This window comes from Oncorhynchus kisutch, linkage group LG24 (genome assembly GCF_002021735.2).
Source record: "Oncorhynchus kisutch isolate 150728-3 linkage group LG24, Okis_V2, whole genome shotgun sequence".
Classification (NCBI taxonomy): Eukaryota; Metazoa; Chordata; class Actinopteri; order Salmoniformes; family Salmonidae; genus Oncorhynchus; species Oncorhynchus kisutch.
In genome coordinates, this window is record NC_034197.2 from 11,842,202 (window position 1) to 11,860,720 (window position 18,519).

Consider the following 18,519-nt stretch of genomic DNA (forward strand, 5'->3'; position numbering starts at 1 on the left):
GTCACTGGCCAGGCCATCATTGTAAATTAGAATTTGTTCTGGTCCTCACCTTGATAAATAAAAGGTTACATGTAGTACTTAAAATACATAAATTACTTCAGGTTATTAAGTTTGCGTTTTTACACTGTACATCAGTGATGAGACAAATCGAGCCAATAGGTCAGTTTGTGAGAAGTGAATGTAAATGAATGGGATTGTCTTGCATCAATCAAGTCAAGCAGTAAACAGAATTAAGTAACAGTCCTGCCTGCAGTTTTATTGTGATAATACTCACTGTAAAGGACATCACTACAACACAAAAATGTTTGAACACAAACAACTTGTATGAAAACTAAGAAAACACAAAAAAACATAATAGCATTAATGTAAGTACACAATACTAAAAATGACTTTAGTCAAACAATGTTACAGAAATAAGCTGAGAATGTGTTATTACTTCCAGTTGACAGTGGTCGTTTTACCACAATCTATTTTCATATGTACCTTGTGCCTCTTGTTGCAATGGAAAAAACTAACATTATCAGAAATAACACTATAAAAACATATACATTTTCATAAATAAAATGAAACCATTCTAATAAAATAAAGCATCTATAATGAAGGCAATCTTCAAAGAAAATATATAACCAGTAATTCATGCAGGCTAGATTGGTAGTCATGCCAACAAAGTCTGAAACAGAGTCAGTCCAGATGAGGGAGAGGAAAATTGTGATCAGCATCTGATAGAACATTGTCATTAGCCCCATTTATACCTGCATCCTTTGCCCTGATCTTGTCCATATTCTGATTGTGACCACATTTTTAGACAGGTGTAGATAATTAAAAGACACATTGTGATCTGATTGTGATCAGATCATCCTGCCCACTTCCAGGTGTAAGATATTCAGACACAATGCGTGTCTGACGACAAGTCTAGACAGATCTGGACAGAGAAACCATTTATATAATAATTATTCCGCCCTCTAAAATCATTGACAGGTGGGACCATTAACTGATTAGATCAACATGTCTTACAATAAATCTATATTATTTTGAAAGAATAGCTATGAAATCATTTGTATAAAAAGGAAGGGACCAGGAAATCTGGTCACAATGCCGACACAGTGGGAAAGTTGACACCTAGACAGTCACACAACTGAATGCATTCAACCGAAATGTGTCGTACGCATTTCTCTGAATCTGAGAGGTTTGGGGGGCTGCTTTAACGTTCAAGGCGCCTGGGGAGCAGTTGTTATTGTTGGTGCCTTGCTCAAGGGCAGAAAAGCAGATTTTCCCACTTTGCCAGCTCGGGGATTTGAAAAAGTGACCTTTCAGTTACTGGTCCAACGCTCTTAACCTCTAGGCTACCTGCTGCCCTGGACAAATAACAGACATTTTAAAACCATGTGTAGACACGTTTCTTGAAATGTTTGCACAATCAGAATGTAGACAAGATTAGGACAAAGGACCCATGTTAGCACCAGGTATAAAACAGGGATATAGAAATAGAATGAGAACTCATCTAGGGAATCGATCAGCCCAGTCCCAGTTGCATCATATGCAACCATGTTCTGATTCCACCCTATGGTTCCATAACAGGTTCCTAGCAGTATAGCTCTGGACAAATCTCCAGATACATCTCTCAACGATGATCAAATCTGGTTTAGTGCTCAAAAACCTTTTTGTGGTGGTGTTGGCTTTTGGAATGTATGGGCTCATGCCATTGATTCTGAAGGATGATGTTGGCTCTCACTCGAAACAACCGAAAAGTGGAAAACAGCTCCATAGTTACTTGATTATGTAAAAAAGAAAAATGACAAGCATAATCAAGACAAAACACTACTACTGCCTGCCCATGTATGGGCAGCTTGTGCTTTCCCCAACATGAGACCTTCATACCCAGCCAGTCTATTAGTCCAGTCAATAATAGGCAAACTGATCGTCAGCTATGACAGAGTGGCAGGCAAGTAAATAACAAGGGGATGACACAACTGCACACATGCTCTGTCACAGAAGTGACACAGTGTAATGTAATGACAGTCCTATAGTGATCTCATCCATGCAGGACAATTTGATCATTATAAGCAGTTAATCTCTATAACCGCATTCACTATAAGCAGAGTGCACTATATCATTTTTCTACTGTCTATCTGTAGTATCATAATGAGGTGTATGTTTTCACAGTAAACCTAAAATGGCACTAATGGCTGAAACAGTCAGGATGATATCCCCTGAACCATTAGTCCATGTAGTGTGTTACACTGGGTTGACGTCGTGGTTCTGGTTGAGATTGAGGTTGTGGTTGTGCAGGGCCTGGTTGCGGTGGTGTCGGTGCAGGTGGATGGAGTTGGCCTCGGGCAGGTCAATGGGTTCGAAAGTGTTGGATACGGCGGGCATGAACTGGCGGAAGATACTGACACTGCCATGCCAGAAGGTGGGCTGGGGCAAGCGGCCCGTGGGGGTCCAGGTACGGGTTGAGGGGTCATAAGCTTCCACCACATCAGACAGCTCAAACGTGTTGTCATAGCCACCAGACACAAAGAGACGACCGCCCAGGGCTGCCACACTGCCTCCTACATGGACCTGAAGGAAAAAATGTGATCATCAGTTGAGAATACGCCGATCTTAAAACTAAACTTGTGTTGTCTGCAACTACAGATACACATGTATTACATTTTTTGATAAGAAATACTATTGTCAAGGCTGATGGAAAAAGTGTGTCAAGCCATAAGACTTAACACCTTGAGTGTGTCACATACCTGTGTCATGGGGCTAATCTTGTCCCATCCATTCTTCTGAGGGTTATAGACGTCGACCTCTGCCGAGTCATCCCTAGAACGCAAGAATCTACAGTGAGAAATGTCACGCCTAGCCAAAATCATATAGCATTCATCCTCCTTTTGTCTGTTTGCTGATGATGGGCAGTTTTTTCAACATTAGAACAGAATAATTGACCTGTATGTAATACCACATTATGTAGAGTTTTACATTTTTATTTTAATTTTTTTATCTCATCCAACTGTTATAAAGTTGATCCCATTGAGATTAAAAACATTTTTTTATAAAGTCGCACATTCCTGTCTATATTCTCCTCACCTGACAAAGTATATGAGCCCATTGAGAGTGACCGTTTTGGGAGCGAAGGACCACGGCGGCAGCTCGCCACAGTTGACTAGGGTCCATCGATTGGCTTCCGAATCATAGCACTGGATGGCCATGTTATCCTCCCCAGTGGTGGTCATGGAGCCAATGGCGTAAAGGCGCCCCCTGCAGGTGGTGGTGGAACAGTTGTCCATGGCGTGCAGCATGGGGGGCAGGGCCTCCCAGCAGTCCAGCGCGTGGTCGTAGCGCTCCGTGCTGTCTGGCGCCACCACATACAGCTGGCCCTTGAGGACACAGGAACTGTGGTACTCCCGGGCTTTCAGCATGGGCGACACCTCGGTCCACTCATTGACGCTGGAGTTGTAGCGCCACACGCCGTCGTAGAGTCGCGAACCGTCAGATCCTCCTAAGGACAGGAGAGAAAGGTGTCAGCGATGGAAGAGATCCACAAAAATACAAGTAGCTACAGTGCATTTGGAAAGTACTAAGACCCATCCATATTTTGTACAGCCTTGTGCTAAAATAAACTAAATAAAACATTTCCCTCAATCTACACACAATACCCCATGATGTCTTTAAGTCTTTAGAAAGTCGTGCAAAAAAAATGAATAACTTATTTACATAAGTATTCAGACACTTTGCTATGAGACTCGAAATTGAGCTCAGGTGCATCCAGTTTCCATTGATCATCCTTGAGATGTTTCTACAACTAGGAGTCCACCTGTGGTAAATTCAATTGATTGGACATGATTTGGAAAGGCAGACACCTGCATATATAAAAAAGGTCCAACAGTTGACAGTGCATGTCAGAACAAAAACCAAGCCATGAGGTCGACGGAATTGTCCGTAGAGCTCCTAGACAGGATAGTGTCGAGGCCCAGATCTGGGGAAGGGTACAAAAACAATTCTGCAGCATTGAAGGTCCCCAAGAACACAGTGGCATCCATCATTCTTAAATGGAAGAAGTTTGGAACCATCAAGACTCTTCCTAGAGTCAGGGAGGTGAACAAGTCAGGGAGGTGAACAAGAACCCGATAGACACTGACAGAGCTCCAGAGTTCCTCTGTGGAGATGAGAGAACCTTCCAGAAGGACAACCATCTCTGCAGCACTCTACCAGTCAGGCCTTTATGGAAGCCACTCCATAGTAAAAATGCACATGGCAGCCCGGTTGGAGTTTGCCAAAAGGCACCTAAAGACTCTCAGACTATGAGAAACAAGATTCTCTGCTCTGATGAAACCAAGATTGACCCTGTGGCCTAAATGCCAAACGTCATATCACTACGTGACACCATCACTACAGTGAATCATGGTGGTGGTAGCATCATGCCGTGTGGATGTTTTTCAGCGGCAGGGACTGGGAGACTAGGGGAAAGATGAACGGAGCAAAGTACAGAGAGAGATCCTTGAAGAAAACCTGCTCCAGTGCACTCAGGACCTCAGACTGGGGCGAGGGTTCACCTTCCAACAGGACAATGACCAAAGCACACAGCCAAGACAACACATGAATGGCTTCGGGACAAGTCTCTGAATGTCCTTGAGTGGCCCAGCCAGAGCCCGGACTTGAACCCGATCAAACATCTCTGGAGAGACCTGAAAATAGCTGTGCAGTGACGCTCCCCATCCAACCTGACAGAGTTGAGAGAATCCGCAGAGAAGAATGTGAGAAACTCTCCAAATACAGGTATGCCAAGTTTGTAGCATCATACCCAAAAAGACTTGAAGCTGTAATTGCTGCCAAAGGCACTCTAACAAAGTACTGAGTCTGATGACAATGTAAATGTCATTTCATTTTTTTTTTATATAAATTTGCAAAAATGTCAAGTCTGTTTTTGCATCGTCATTATGGAGTATTGTGTGTAGATTGATGAGAAAAACAATTTCATAAATTTTAGAACAAGGCTTTAACGTAACAAAATGTGGAAAAAGTAATGGGGTCGGAATACTTTCCCGAATGCACTGTGGTGCTTATTGAAAACCCTTTGCTGTTTGAGCAGAGGTCAACCTGACATGAGATCTGGGTATCTGTCACGATCGTGTGTAGACGGACCAAGGCGCAGTGTGATTGGAGTTCCACATCTTTATTATGTAAAACTTAAAACAAGAAACCAACAACGACCGTGCAGTACTGAGGTGCAACATGCACCGACTCAAAACAAGATCCCACAAAACACAGTGGGGAAATGGCTGCCTAAATATGATCCCTAAATCAGAAACAACGAGAAACAGCTGCCTCTGATTGGGAACCATACCAGGCCAACATAGAAATAAACTAACTAGATTTACCCACCTTAGTCACACCCTGACCTAACCAAAATACAGAATAAAAAGCCTCTATGGTCAGGGCGTGACAGTAACAGCTTTATGTGGAAGTGGCCCTCCACAATATTTGCATTTTTTTGACATGATGATTAACTTGGAAACTGATGCTACGAGTCCACCAGACATCCTACCAGGGGTCTTTTCACAAATCCAGAACCAATTCAAGAAAGCGTACAGTATTATACAGAGCCATTATTGCATGAAACTCCGTTCCATCTCATATTTTAAATGACAGCAAACCTGGTTTCAAAAAACAGATAAAGCAACGCCTCATGGCACAACAATTTGACCATGATGTATACACAATACGTGTACGTATTGATATATAGGCTATGTGTGACTTACTAAAAATGTATGTAGTTCTGTCCTTGAGCTGTTCTTGTCTATTGATGTTCTGTATTATGTCATGTTTCATGTTTTGTGTGGACCCCAAGAAGAGCAGCTGCTGCTTTCGCAACAGCTAAATGGGGATATGCAATTTGAATAGTTTAATCAAATGCAATATCTTCTTTCAGTTTGCTGGCCATGTGCTCTACTCACATTCTGTGTCCTTATGTAGTTTCACCTTGTAGATGTAATGACAATATTGCCACAAGGGCATTGAATCAAAGGTACCCTACTAAATCAACCTGAAGACACCTTTCATAAAACCAGCCCATTTCCCAACCATGTGTGCCAGCGATGGTACTGCTAATGATTTATGACCCCTATCACTGACCAGCATTACAGGCAGCGTTAGAGGGCTTGGGATGTTTTCTCAGTGGAAACACTGTCTTTTCCTGAACCTGAAGGCCACTCGGTAATGATGATTGCCCCTCATTTAGACCTGGGTTCAAGTAGCCTACTATTTAAAATCACTTCCAATATGTTATCTGTGCTTGATTGAGCTTGTCTGGCTTAACAAAACAATAGTCCCAAAATAGCAAACCCTGCATGTCTAGCACTACAGGCAGCTTCAAATACATACTCAAAGTATAATACAGATTTCAAATTGTATTTGAACCAATGATGTACACTACCGTTCAAAAGTTTGGGGTCACTTAGAAATGTCATTGTTTTTGAAAGAAAAACACTGTTTTATTCCCATAAAATAACATCAAATTGATCAGAAATACAGTGTAGACATTGTTAATGTTGTAAATGACTATTGTAGCTGGACACAGCTGGATTTTTAAATGGAATATCTACATAGGCGTACATAGGCCCATTATCAGCAACCATCACTCCTGTGTTCCAAATGGCACGTTGTGTTAGCTAATCCAAGCTCATAATTTTAAAACACTAATTGATCATTAGAAAACACTTTTGCAATTATTTTAGCACAGCTGAAAACTGTTGTCCTGATTAAAGCAATAAAACTGGCCTTCTTAGACTAGTTGAGTATCTGGAACATCAGCATTCGTGGGTTCGATTACAGGCTCAAAAAATGGCCAGAAACAAAGAACTTTCTTCTGAAACTCATCAGTCTATTCTTGTTCTGATAAATGAAGGCTATTCCATGCGAGAAATTGCCAAGAAACAGAAAATCTCGTACAATCTGTGTACTACTCCCTTCACAGAACAGAGCAAACTGTCTCTAACTAGAATAGAAAGAGGAGTGGGAGGCCCCGGTGCCCACTGAGCAAGAGGACAAGAGTGTCTAGTTTGAAAAACAGACGCCTCTCACAAGTCCTCAACTGGCAGCTTCATTAAATAGTACCCGCAAAACACCCGCCTCAACGTCAAAAGTGAAGAAGCGACACCAGGATGCTGTGTTATTTTGCCCATCTTATTTATATGGGCCAGTCTGAGATGTTGCTTTTTCTTTGCAACTCTGCCTAGAAGGCCAGCATCCTGGAGTCGCCTCTTCACTGTTGATGTTGAGACTGGTGTTTTGCGGAAGAGTATTTCTGTCTAATAAAGCTATTTTTGTGGGGGAAAAAACTCATTCTGATAGGCTGGGCCTGGCTCCCCACTTGAGAGCCAGGCCTACCCATGGCTGCACCCCTGCCCAGTCATGTGAAATCCATAGACTAGGGCCTAATTTATTTATTTCAATTAACTGATTTCCTTTCATTGAATTTCGTTGAAAATGTTGCATGTTGCGTTTTATATTTCTGCTCAGTATAATTTCAAAATTATGCATTAAGGTAATCATAGTATAAATGTGGAAAAACAAATGTAGACATTAATAACTGCATTTCTATATCTTCCAAAATACTTTTTACAATAGTGGGGGAGTGCCAAGATGGGGGAACAGTGGCTCTAAAGAGTGTCAGTCAGCTTGTGTATATATAAATATTTGATGTGAATCCAGGTCTGTCTATCAGTGATGAGCCCATGGACCACTGCTGCAGTCTTAGCAGGACACCATACCCCTCCCGCCTAGCTAACTCACCGTAACTCTCTTCTCTCTCAAATATAGCAAGAGTAGCTGGCTGCTGTGTTTTATTTATACTCACACTGCCTGCCTGCTATTTCACAAGATGCAAAATGGCTGGAAAGCTGCAGAGCATTCTGGTAACAGAGTGACTAAGACACCACACAGCAACTATAACCACTTATGTACACAGCAGTCCATTGTAAAGTTAAACTCAATGTAGATTATAGCTGGATACAATAATGTGTTTGAACATTTAGCCTGTGTTAAATCTTAAAAGAAAGATGTTATGCTGCTATATCCAGTAAAATCAATACCTTTTATACTTTGTCACATGTAAAACTACTTATTACCTTTCATAAATCCATTATAAAGTATACCTGAATGATCAGGTCATTGTCAACTTACCTGTGACATACATATCGTTGCCCAGGGCAGCTATACTGTAGCCCCCTCCCAGGTGATCAGGGAACTCAGCCAGATAGCGCCACTGTCCAGTCTGAGGGTTGTAACAGTCCACAGTGACCAGCTCATCGCAGTCCTGGTCACAGCCTCCCACCACAACCAGGATCTCAGCCAGTCCGGTTGAGGGCCGTGGCCGCATGCGCTGGCAGGGTCTGTCGTGGCGGTCGTATTCACACGACTGGAAGCTCCGGGCCTCACTCACCATTCTCAGGCAGGAGGGGGAGAGGTAGACCAGTGGGTCACTCTCCACGTGGGCGAGTAGATAAAACCGGCGCACGAAGGGTAGTCTCACCTGCTGCAGCAGCTCGGGCCAGTAGTGGAGCCGCCTCTGTAGGTCTGCTTTGATCCAGAGCACCGCAATCTGATAGGCCGTCTCCTCCTTGTCCACACACAGCGCGTCGTCCGACACAAACTCCAGCAAACGTTTCCAGGGCAACCGCTCAAAGTCCTTGCCTTTGGCCAGATCCACAATGTTCTTGAGGACAAAGCGGCGTGCGCTGACGGCTAGATCGCGGCAAGCGTAGGCCTCGGCAAAGTCCTGGATCTCCAGGCAGTTGGAGACGTCTAACCTCTGCTCAAGGAAGGCACAGCAGGCCTCTTTGACCGAGGGGAACTGGAACAGGTCGGCAGTCTTCAGCAGAAGATCTACATTATCCTGGGTGACTGTGACTCGGCCTGTATAACAGAAATCCACCAGCAGGCCCAGCAGTTCAGCAGACACCTCGTGAAGGACCACACGGTCCATGGCGCTCTCTCTCAATGTCCCGGCGAACATGGCCCTGAAGTAGGTGCTGGCTGCGGCCAACACGGTGCGGTGGCAGTGGAACTCCTGGCCCTCGGCGCACAGAGTGATGTCGAAGAACTTGCGCTCGGCACGGAGCTCGTGGATCCCCCGGAGAAGGTTGAAGGCGTGGGCCGTGTCGAAGAAGGGCAGCGTGGACGGCTGCGTCTGGATCACTGGCTTCTCAGATATCACTCCTCCCTCTAACCCCCCTCTGTTCATCACTCCTCCCTCCATCTCTCTGTTTGGATATCTCAAAGAGGTTGTACTCAGAAGATTGGGTTAATCTGAAAAACAGAAACAGCATTAGCATTTCTCTTACAATCACTTCTAAACGGGTTCAGATTCACAGATTCACTCACTGTACCATACTCTTAATACATATCCTACAAACGAAAAACACACTAAATAAAGAAGCAACACTGTAAAAATTCAAAAGAGTTGGCGTTAGCAAGGCAAGCTACTTACAGAAACCGGTGGTATTTTCAACACATAAGAACCAGCTAAATTAGAGTAAAATAAATGATGAGGAGCCCCCTGCCTGATGAGACCTACTGGGCAAATTAAAACAGGAAAACAACACTGTGAATAAAGTTGCCTGTGTTCTAGAAGGTACCACTGCAATTTGGACAGCTCCAGTGACTATGAGCAGCTCCCTGTCCGTGTTTAAGAAAGAGAGCTCTGGGTCTATAAATACACCAACAGGCAGTGTCCATTTCCACTGTGTGGGGAGGGGTGTGTGTGTGTGTGTGTGTGTGGAGTACACCTAATACGTTGTGGATTACCTCAACTCCCATTCCCATATCTCTGTCTGCCTAATGTACATCCTCCTATCAGCCCCCCCGAAGTTAGTTGTCAAACTAGAGCCAGCCAGCCTGCCACTAGCCTGCTGACAGTCACCCTCAGACCCAAACATTGCACTTCCTGTCATAATACCCACAAATCAGCTTGTTAAAAACACAGGACAGACTAAAACTACCATGTGTTCTAACCAGGCCAAACACAAGAAATACCTACTTGACAAAAAAAAAAAAAAAAGAGAGTCTCACAGTTCTCTGAAAACTGTTGTAAAACTATTAAATCACCTAGCGTGCCACAGCATAAGGAGAGCTCCCTGGTTTCGCACTGAAAAGTTATAACAAGTCTGCTCTAATAAGGAGAACATCCATGACAAGGAGGGAGTCTCAAAAGAAAATGTTACAACGTTTTAGGAGCTGGTTTAAAACTGTGAGTCACTGTGTCGGTCGTGTCACAAGACTCACACATCCAAATAGAAGCCCCTGGTTTCTTACTTGAAAGGTTATTTCTCGCTAATGTTGCCTTTAAATCTGTAATCTTCTAGACGTAGCCTATTTGTAAGACGATTATCAGGCCAAATTGTACAATTCATATTGAACATCGACACGGAAGTCGACTCGCCATCAATGCTATTCTACATGTTATGTCATTGGGGAGCTTCAACAGCAACCAATCATTTGAAGGCTCAGTAAAAACTTTGGGATGGATTCATGGTTATTAGTATCCAACATGATTCCAGGTGGGATTACAGGAAAACCATGCCTACTTAAATAAAATACACAGGTCTTTACAGAGATGAGCTTCATAAAGGCCTTCCGTGGCCAGAAAGAAAGACGCAGTGCGTAGAACCTCAGCGGAGCACACAGCTCACATTCCACACCAGGATTCAACAATGCAGCCAGCAGTCCCCCACCACCAAGGACAGAGTGGGCCCCCTAAAGGTTAGCATACTCTACAAAGGTCTGAAACCTGCTCTAGAGTCTTCCTAGCTCTGCTCTTTAAAACTTCTGGGTAAGTGATTGTTTCAGGTTGAATGGGATAATTGCATTTCCTTGTACTGTGCTAGGGTCTGGTTCACCAATTCCACATACTTCTATGAAGTCAATGTGTTAGGCTATAACTCCTATAGTACAGCATTATACAAGCCAGCTACTGCCTTTCTGGTCATATATTAAATTGGATATTATAGTACATTCAATTAGACAATATAAATCCACACTACTATTCCTTCTCGCCCCCATCTTGGTGTGCAAGTAAGTATGATAGCCTACCCAGCTAGCACATTTGGTTCCATGGAAGTTGTGGGAACATACATTTTTGGTTTCCTATTGGTTCTGGGAACGAAGCCATACGTTTCCTGACCGGTAAAACTGAACTTCTTTTTTTTATCATTCTGAGAACAGAAGTAAACATTTTGCCAGTTTTGAGAACGTACATTTTTAGTTTGCAGGGAGGTTCTGAGAACATTTTTTGAATGATCTAAAAACTGAAATGATAGGTTATTTGAAGGTAATTCAATAATGTTCTGAGAACATGTTTCAATAAGACTTTTAATAACACTGCTAGCTTAGTTTGGGTTAACTGTTTTGAACTTCAAGCACAGATACTGTAGGACACATGGAAATGAATTTGCTTAGACAATCATGTGAATACTTTTTTTGTGATTGTGACACGGTATCAGTGAGATTCAAACCTATGATTTTCTGTTCTCTATCCCTGGAATTAGTCTGGTAAAGTAATGAAATGTCAAGAAAATAAAGTTGTTTTGTTTACAATCTTAAATGTGCTGAGAATGTTCAAAAGCCAAGCAACTATCCTGCACCATTCCCAGAAAGTTGTGGGAAGGTTGAATGCAAAATAGACATAGGACAACCACGCTCTCACCAAGCTCTAAGAAAGATATGGTTCTCTGAATGTTATGTGCTAGCTGGGCACTCTGTAAATGTACATTAACAACACTGCTTTTTGACAAACATACATGTTAGAACTATATCTGTGGGACACATAGAGAGTAAGGTTAAGTGATTTCCAAAGTCCCGAGAGGGGTATTAAGCAATTTACGAGTAGTGTTTACCAACCTAGAATAGCAGAGTGAAAGCGATAGCCTTCACTCAGACCGAGGGAGAGAGCAGAGGTGGGTGGAAGGAAAGAGCAGAGGTCGGTGGACTAACTGGCTGGTATGTCAGGACCAGGAGAGGAATACAGAGAAAGTATTGTGACCATCAGGCACCATGTGACTAGAACCTACCCACCAACCCACACAGGAAGCATTTTATGTTTATTGGCAAACGTGGACGATACATGCCACCACCCTCACCACGTTTCATAACAGTAGTGGCCTGTGTGGCCAGGAACTTGAATCATGCTCTATAGTTAGGAAGTATGACCTCCTTGGCGAAACCCCCTAAGATAGAGTCAACACGGTCAGTCATAGTTCTCAATAAAAAGCCAGTCGTCATCTAATAAGTTCCTGGACTATTTTTCTTGGGTGGAAATGGGTAATGGCTGATGAGCTAAGCTTGGTAATATAGTGGTAATAGATGAATCTATAGGTGTCATTTTCTTCTAAAAATACACTTGTTCACACCAATGACTGTAGGGTTGACAGTTCAAAATACCAAGAGGTAAATGTCAGACCACATGGTCACAAACAATTTGTTAAGAACATAGAAGAACAAGGCCTCACTTTCAGCCTAAAAGTCTTCTTTAGGTTATTTTCCTAGAAACATAATATGGCACGCATCCTGAAGCCGCAGAGTGAAATCGTAAACAAAATGTTTAAAAAAAAAATCCTCCCCAGTGATCCTGGATTGAAGTACATTGATCTCCATGAATGTGTGCCTACAGCCAAAAGAGTCATTATGTTATGAAGTGTGGTTTCAGAAAGTCTTCGAATCCAGCTATGAAATGTTTATTTGGAAGCTAGGCCTATTCTGTGTACACGGTTGGGGTAAATCAAAACCAGACTGAACTGTTTTCCTTCCAGTGGGTCCGACTTTACTATGCAGCCAAAACAACAACATATTCTGTTGGCCTCCTGCTGGTAGGCCCTGGTAAACACCAAAGAAGCAAAATCCAAAACCTAATTTCTCTCAGTTCAAAACCAACACCAAAATCATGGATCCATAAAGTGCCTAGTCATCACTTAAACTGAGCTATAAATAATATTTAAAAAAGAAAGAACAGTGATTAGAAACCCAGGATACATTTGAAAAAGTACTAGCCACCAGCAGGCCAATATAAGCCTGGTCGCAGATCTGTTAGTACTCTCTAATTGCCACATCATATGGTTTGGCAAGACGGCACTAACTGAGCTGGGACCAGGCTAATATTGCACCTGGTAGGTAAATGTCCATGACAACACAGATGCTCCAGGGCCTGCATACTAGGGGCCTTGAGAACCAACAGAGTGGAGCGAGCTAAAGAGCCGGGTTCTCCACAGCTGATCCCCGTGCAGCCTGGCTTTAAAAAGGCAACAAACCCAGTCAAGCACTTTTCACATTCCATCTGGAGAGAAGAGGGAACAGTTTGAGCCCTGAATGTGGTGGGGCTACTTAGATAAAAGTAACACTGGGTGGAGTGGTGGAGGGCAAAGCCTTGTATGCTGACTGATAGCACATTGTCTTTGCTCACCAACCTATAACCTTAAAGTACTTTCACATAAAAGGCGAGTTCAAGTTCATGATCTATTTGTCACATGCACCACATCACATGCAAGTACAGTGAAATGCTTAATTGGCAAGCCGTACCCAACAGTGCAGTACTCAATATAAAAAAAGTCTAACTAATAACCAAATAGAATTAATTTAAAAAAACACATGAAATAAGAGAGAAGCTACAGTACATACAGGGTCTGTGCCAGAACCAAATTTACAATGTGCAGGGATACTAGAGTATTAAGGTAGATATAGGCAGGGATTAGGAGACTGGTAGCAGGATAAATAATAATACATAGTATGGCAGCGGGATAAGTGGTGTGTGCGTGCGTGGTGAGATTGTGTATGTAAGTGTGTGGGTGATGGATTAGAATAATGTTCACAGTCAGTCATATCTACAGCTAATGGTTCCTCCTAAATGCACATGTACAGTACGTGCAACAAAAATACTTTAGCACAGATCAATTCCCTGCTTTCAGTTCAGACTTCAGTGATCCTCTCTGTTTACAATGTAGTTCACCAACCCAAATCCATAGTAAAAGCCAAATCCATGCAAGTGTTTCAATTTATGATACAAAGAAATGTATCAAGACCACATTACTACAATATCATAACCGGCATTCATATTTTTTTCTTTCTTTCTAGCAGTAAAGACAGTAGGCCCAGAGGTATCATGCCCAATCAGATTTGTCCTGTTAAAGAAAATAAACATACATTTCTTTATTATGACTTTTTTCTCTCTCAATGAAATACTAGCTCCTAGTCACTTAGCAATTTTATGAAGTTGGCTTTAGCTAGTCCAGATAGGTTCCCAATCTCATAACTAGCTACCAAGAAGCCATTTCAGGCTATCAATCAGGTTAGAGTAGCTAGCTTGTTAGCCTCTTTTAGAATTTGAGAGTGAAATACTACACACTTGTCTCTAACATGTAGGCTCAACATTCACGAACAGACCCATTACAAGTCAGAATGTTGAACAAACTTCATTTAAACTTACTTTACCCGTTGTCCGACAATTTTGACTCTATCATCACGGAGGTAATCCGATCCAAAATATCTACAGGGAAGTGTTATCAGCCCAACCGTCAGTATGCTGGTCTGTATAGCGCTTTGTATTTACGGTTTTTTATTTTCAATATTGATGCAATTCACACGTGACAAACACTTGCACAATATGGCCGAGCCTAACTGAACCACAGACCGAACGTCAAACACTTCCATCTGATTGCGAGGACGCGTGCGTCGGTCGACTACGCTTGGTTACATTCGGCTATTGTTAACATATACTCGTTACAGACAGACATTACAGACATTATGGCCCAATTCTTAACAGTCCCATTTTTACCACATTCTTGCCGGGATAAGCCTTTTATATGTCCCGTGCACATGCCCGCAAGTTCAGGAATGGGAGTAGGCGTGGGCCGATGTAGGTGAACATCCATTTGAATAAATCCATTGAATATACACCATCACAAGGAAATACATTTTTGATTAGTTTTAGGCAGGTCCTAAGAAACATTATAACATTATATTTATTTTCAAAAGAAAAGAATGGGATATTTTGAAATGAATTATGTTACTGGTCTGTGCCCCAAGCGCATGAAATCACAAGTTATTTTGTTCTTTAAAACAGACAAGACACACTTAGGCTACCCTGATCACAGTCACACACACAGCATTTAATAGTAGGCTATATTATATAATGAAATACAACAGAGTAAAATACAAATATTTTTCCCAAACAACTTGCGTCATGTCAACGTGTAGAACCGTTGTGATATTTGGAAATAGAGCCCAAGGCAAGCCCATGTTCTTTGAGCCACGTTTCATCGCTTTCCTACTCTCTTAAGGACGGCAGGTAGCCTAGTGGTTCGAGTGTTGGGCTAGTAACCGAAAGGTTGCTGGATCAAATCCTTGAGCTGACAAGATAAAAATCTGTCGTTCTGCCTCTGAAGATGGCAGTTAGCCTACCAGGGAATAGTGGGTTGTCATTATAAATAAGAATTTGTTCTTAACTGACTTGCCTAGTTAAATAAAGGTTAAATACATTTTTTTAAATTATACTCTCACTCCACTTTGTTAGGGAGCAAGCATAGGGTGTTACATTGAAAGTACCTTCATCATGATACCGAAATAAAATAATATCAATCTATATTTTCAAAAGCATGCGAGTCTGGTATTCATATTTCACAACCTCTGCAGGCTTTTGGAGTTGCCTTTACGCGATCAAGTAAAATAATAGGCCTTCACTTGATTTAGACTATGTTATTCCATGGTAAATGTTTCTGATCAGTGATAAAAAAAGACTAGCAATACCACCTCCCCTTATTTGCCCACTCAGAGAATTAACCAAATATACAGACCGCGATTCAGTTAAAATCACATTGGATTGCTTAAGACAAGTCACAGGCTTTTGGTCGGGAGAAGGCCTAGGCTACTAAACTACTGCAAGTGAAGAGCAAAATAATCCACTTGTTAAGCTACATAACATGCTGGCAAAATTTTCTGATCAGTAATAATAAACGAGCCAACTAGACAAGATGATCATGAGCAGCACTCACTTCAACTTAGGCTACAATTAGGCTGTAGAAATGCTAGCTAACAAATATTCAAACAGAATCAGTGAAAATAAAACCTGACATTGATTGATTGATCAAGAAGAGTCCCCATGCTTGTCTCAAAGCAGCGTGAAACGGTGTTGGAATAGTTGACCACACGCAGGTAGGCTATTGCTTCAAATGTACTATAGCAATTGGATGACTTTGGGAGTTTCAGTAAACAACAATTTGATGCCTTCAATTGCTATAGCCTACTTCATTCCAATATTTTCATAATTCTGTGAAATGTATTCCACACAGTAATTATTTATGGATCCATCCAGTTGTGGTTAAGAAAACAGTGCTTGGGGTGGGCTATGTGAAGAGATGGATGAAGTAACATGCCTTAGCAACCATTCAGAGCTTAAGAACGTAGTACATACCAATTAAGCATTAAGGCTGCATTTCATACTAAACCGTAGGCAGAACTTTACCGCAATAATGACTAGATCGGTTGGCAGAAATAAAAGTAAAGGCTTTGCCTCCGGCAATACCTTTTAATTTATAAAGAAAAGTTGACAAAAAGATGGCGGGATGCAACAGTTGGCGGAAAAACGTCTTGGTTTGAAAAGTGTAATATTGTGCACCAGGTGCAATGCGTCAAGAGATTGAAAATACAAGCGACAGAACCTACCGGCGTCACAAAAAGTGGGGTAAACACTTGTCTCCACCTCCTACCGCCAATAATAATAATACATGTTATTCAACATTCTGCCTCATAGAGACTATAGCATCTTTTGTAAGGTGACTTTAGTTAGACTGAAAATCCAGAGTAACCACGGTAACAGTCTGAACTTTAGGCAACTAGCTTGTCTAACTATCTCAGCTGGCATGCCTGCTGGCAAGGTTGGTAGACTTTTGAAAGGCAAGCAATAACTAAAACGCAGGGGTCGCGTTAAAAGTTCAGAAATCTGCATTTTCAAAACTCAGACCTTCAAAAAACAAATGGTGTTTTAAACCATTTCTCCTGTGTTCTATATTGAAAGTCAAAAGTATTTTTTTTTTGCTTCAATAGTGATCATGGGCGTGCAACTATAGTTTTCATCACAGATAATACATTAGTAGAACACATTCGGCTGAAAATAGCTTAATTTTCATCAGATGACAACAGATGTGCAACGCTGTTGGCTAGTAGCCACACATGAGTTTACAATGAAAAGGCAGGGTATCTTTTGCAAAAAAACGATGCACATTTTCTAATGTGCATCCTAGAAAAAATGTAGCCAGCTACATTTCCTAGTATTTTGGTTGAAATCAATCTTGCATTTTACCAAAGAAATGCAGGCTATACTGAGAGAAAAGTAGCTACACATCAATCAGAGCTCTGTCTGCTGATAGAATGCCTGTTGGTGAATTCTCAGAGTGGAGAAGTGTAACTGAAACACAAAATGAGTCTGATGCCGAGCAGAAATTACAATAAGAAGAATATTGTATAAGATATTGTGTGTTTTATATTTTTTTGTGAGTGAAAAACGCAGAATTGTTTTAACGCGAACCCTGCTAAGTGTAACGTTACTGAAAAACACTGAAATTCCTTTAAATATTTTACCCAATTTTTAGCAGAGATGCAGATATGCATATTTAGTTTCTTTAAATAAAAAAAACCAGGATACAGGCATAGAATTGGGCATAATGATTATTGCTCTACATTGCAAGAAAAAGCTGTTTCAGGTGTTTGAATGAAAAATTATCAAATTTATGGACGGGGGCTACCACAGGCATTCACTTTGTGCCCCCTCCGAATTTGGGGGTACATGTCACCCCTGAGTAGGCCTAATCCGCATTTGATTCTGTTCATTATAAACAAGGAAAACTATTAAAGATGGACAGGTATCCTACGAGTTACCCGTGTCTTTGTTTATGCGATATAACAACATATACCACCTCCTATATCATGTAGAACTCCATTATTATTTAATGTCAGTGTACAGTCCAATCACGACGGTCTCCTTTCCATCGAGGAAAAATCTTCTTCGCAGACATAAAATATATAAAACATTAAGTAAATACACTTACCAAATGAAACGTATTCTAGTCAACGTATGGGTTATAGTTTTAAAAGCTTTACATTTGTTTACATTTCCTATCTGAAAATAAACTTTGTTGTTGCTTCTCTTCTCCAGTTATCTGCGCCATGATTCCGCGTCGTGTGAAGAATTGGGACAGCCACAGTTTATCCATTGTATTTCCCAGATACTCTAGTGGCCGCTCTTAACCATGAAAATAAATGTGTTCAAAAATGGAAGGCAGGAGGCGAGATCAGGTGGGATCCTTCTAGCCAATGAGAGGGCAGAAGCATGTGAACAACAGGTACAACTGTTTCCACTGGTAACCAAAGCCACATAGTCAAAATTGGCTATATTGTAAAGATGAATAAAATAAAATAAATTTACTTTTTCGTCTTCATTTAAAGTTAGGCATAAGGTCAGCAGCGTGATACATGTTAGGAAGATGACTTTGT

The 18,519-nt window shown here is 41.6% G+C and overlaps 1 protein-coding gene across 3 annotated transcripts; it reads right to left on the reverse strand.

Annotated features, from left to right (window-relative positions):
- Positions 1-210: 210 nt before the first annotated feature.
- LOC109869220 (kelch-like protein 21) lies at positions 211-18,260 on the reverse strand. Of its 3 annotated transcripts, none has more exons than XM_020459203.2 (5): positions 18,075-18,260; positions 8,170-9,294; positions 3,076-3,487; positions 2,739-2,811; positions 211-2,562 (listed from the first exon to the last, which is right to left on the reverse strand). In XM_020459203.2, exons 2-5 carry the CDS (start codon positions 9,242-9,244, stop codon positions 2,236-2,238), a joined length of 1,887 nt encoding a protein of 628 aa, XP_020314792.1. In that variant the 5' UTR covers positions 9,245-9,294; positions 18,075-18,260; the 3' UTR covers positions 211-2,235. The 3 variants fall into 3 exon arrangements, with proteins under 3 accessions (XP_020314792.1, XP_020314793.1, XP_020314791.1); XM_020459204.2 differs by lacking the exon at positions 18,075-18,260 and adding an exon at positions 14,459-14,550; XM_020459202.2 differs by lacking the exon at positions 18,075-18,260 and adding an exon at positions 9,476-9,670.
- Between the last annotated feature and the right edge of the window lie 259 nt (positions 18,261-18,519).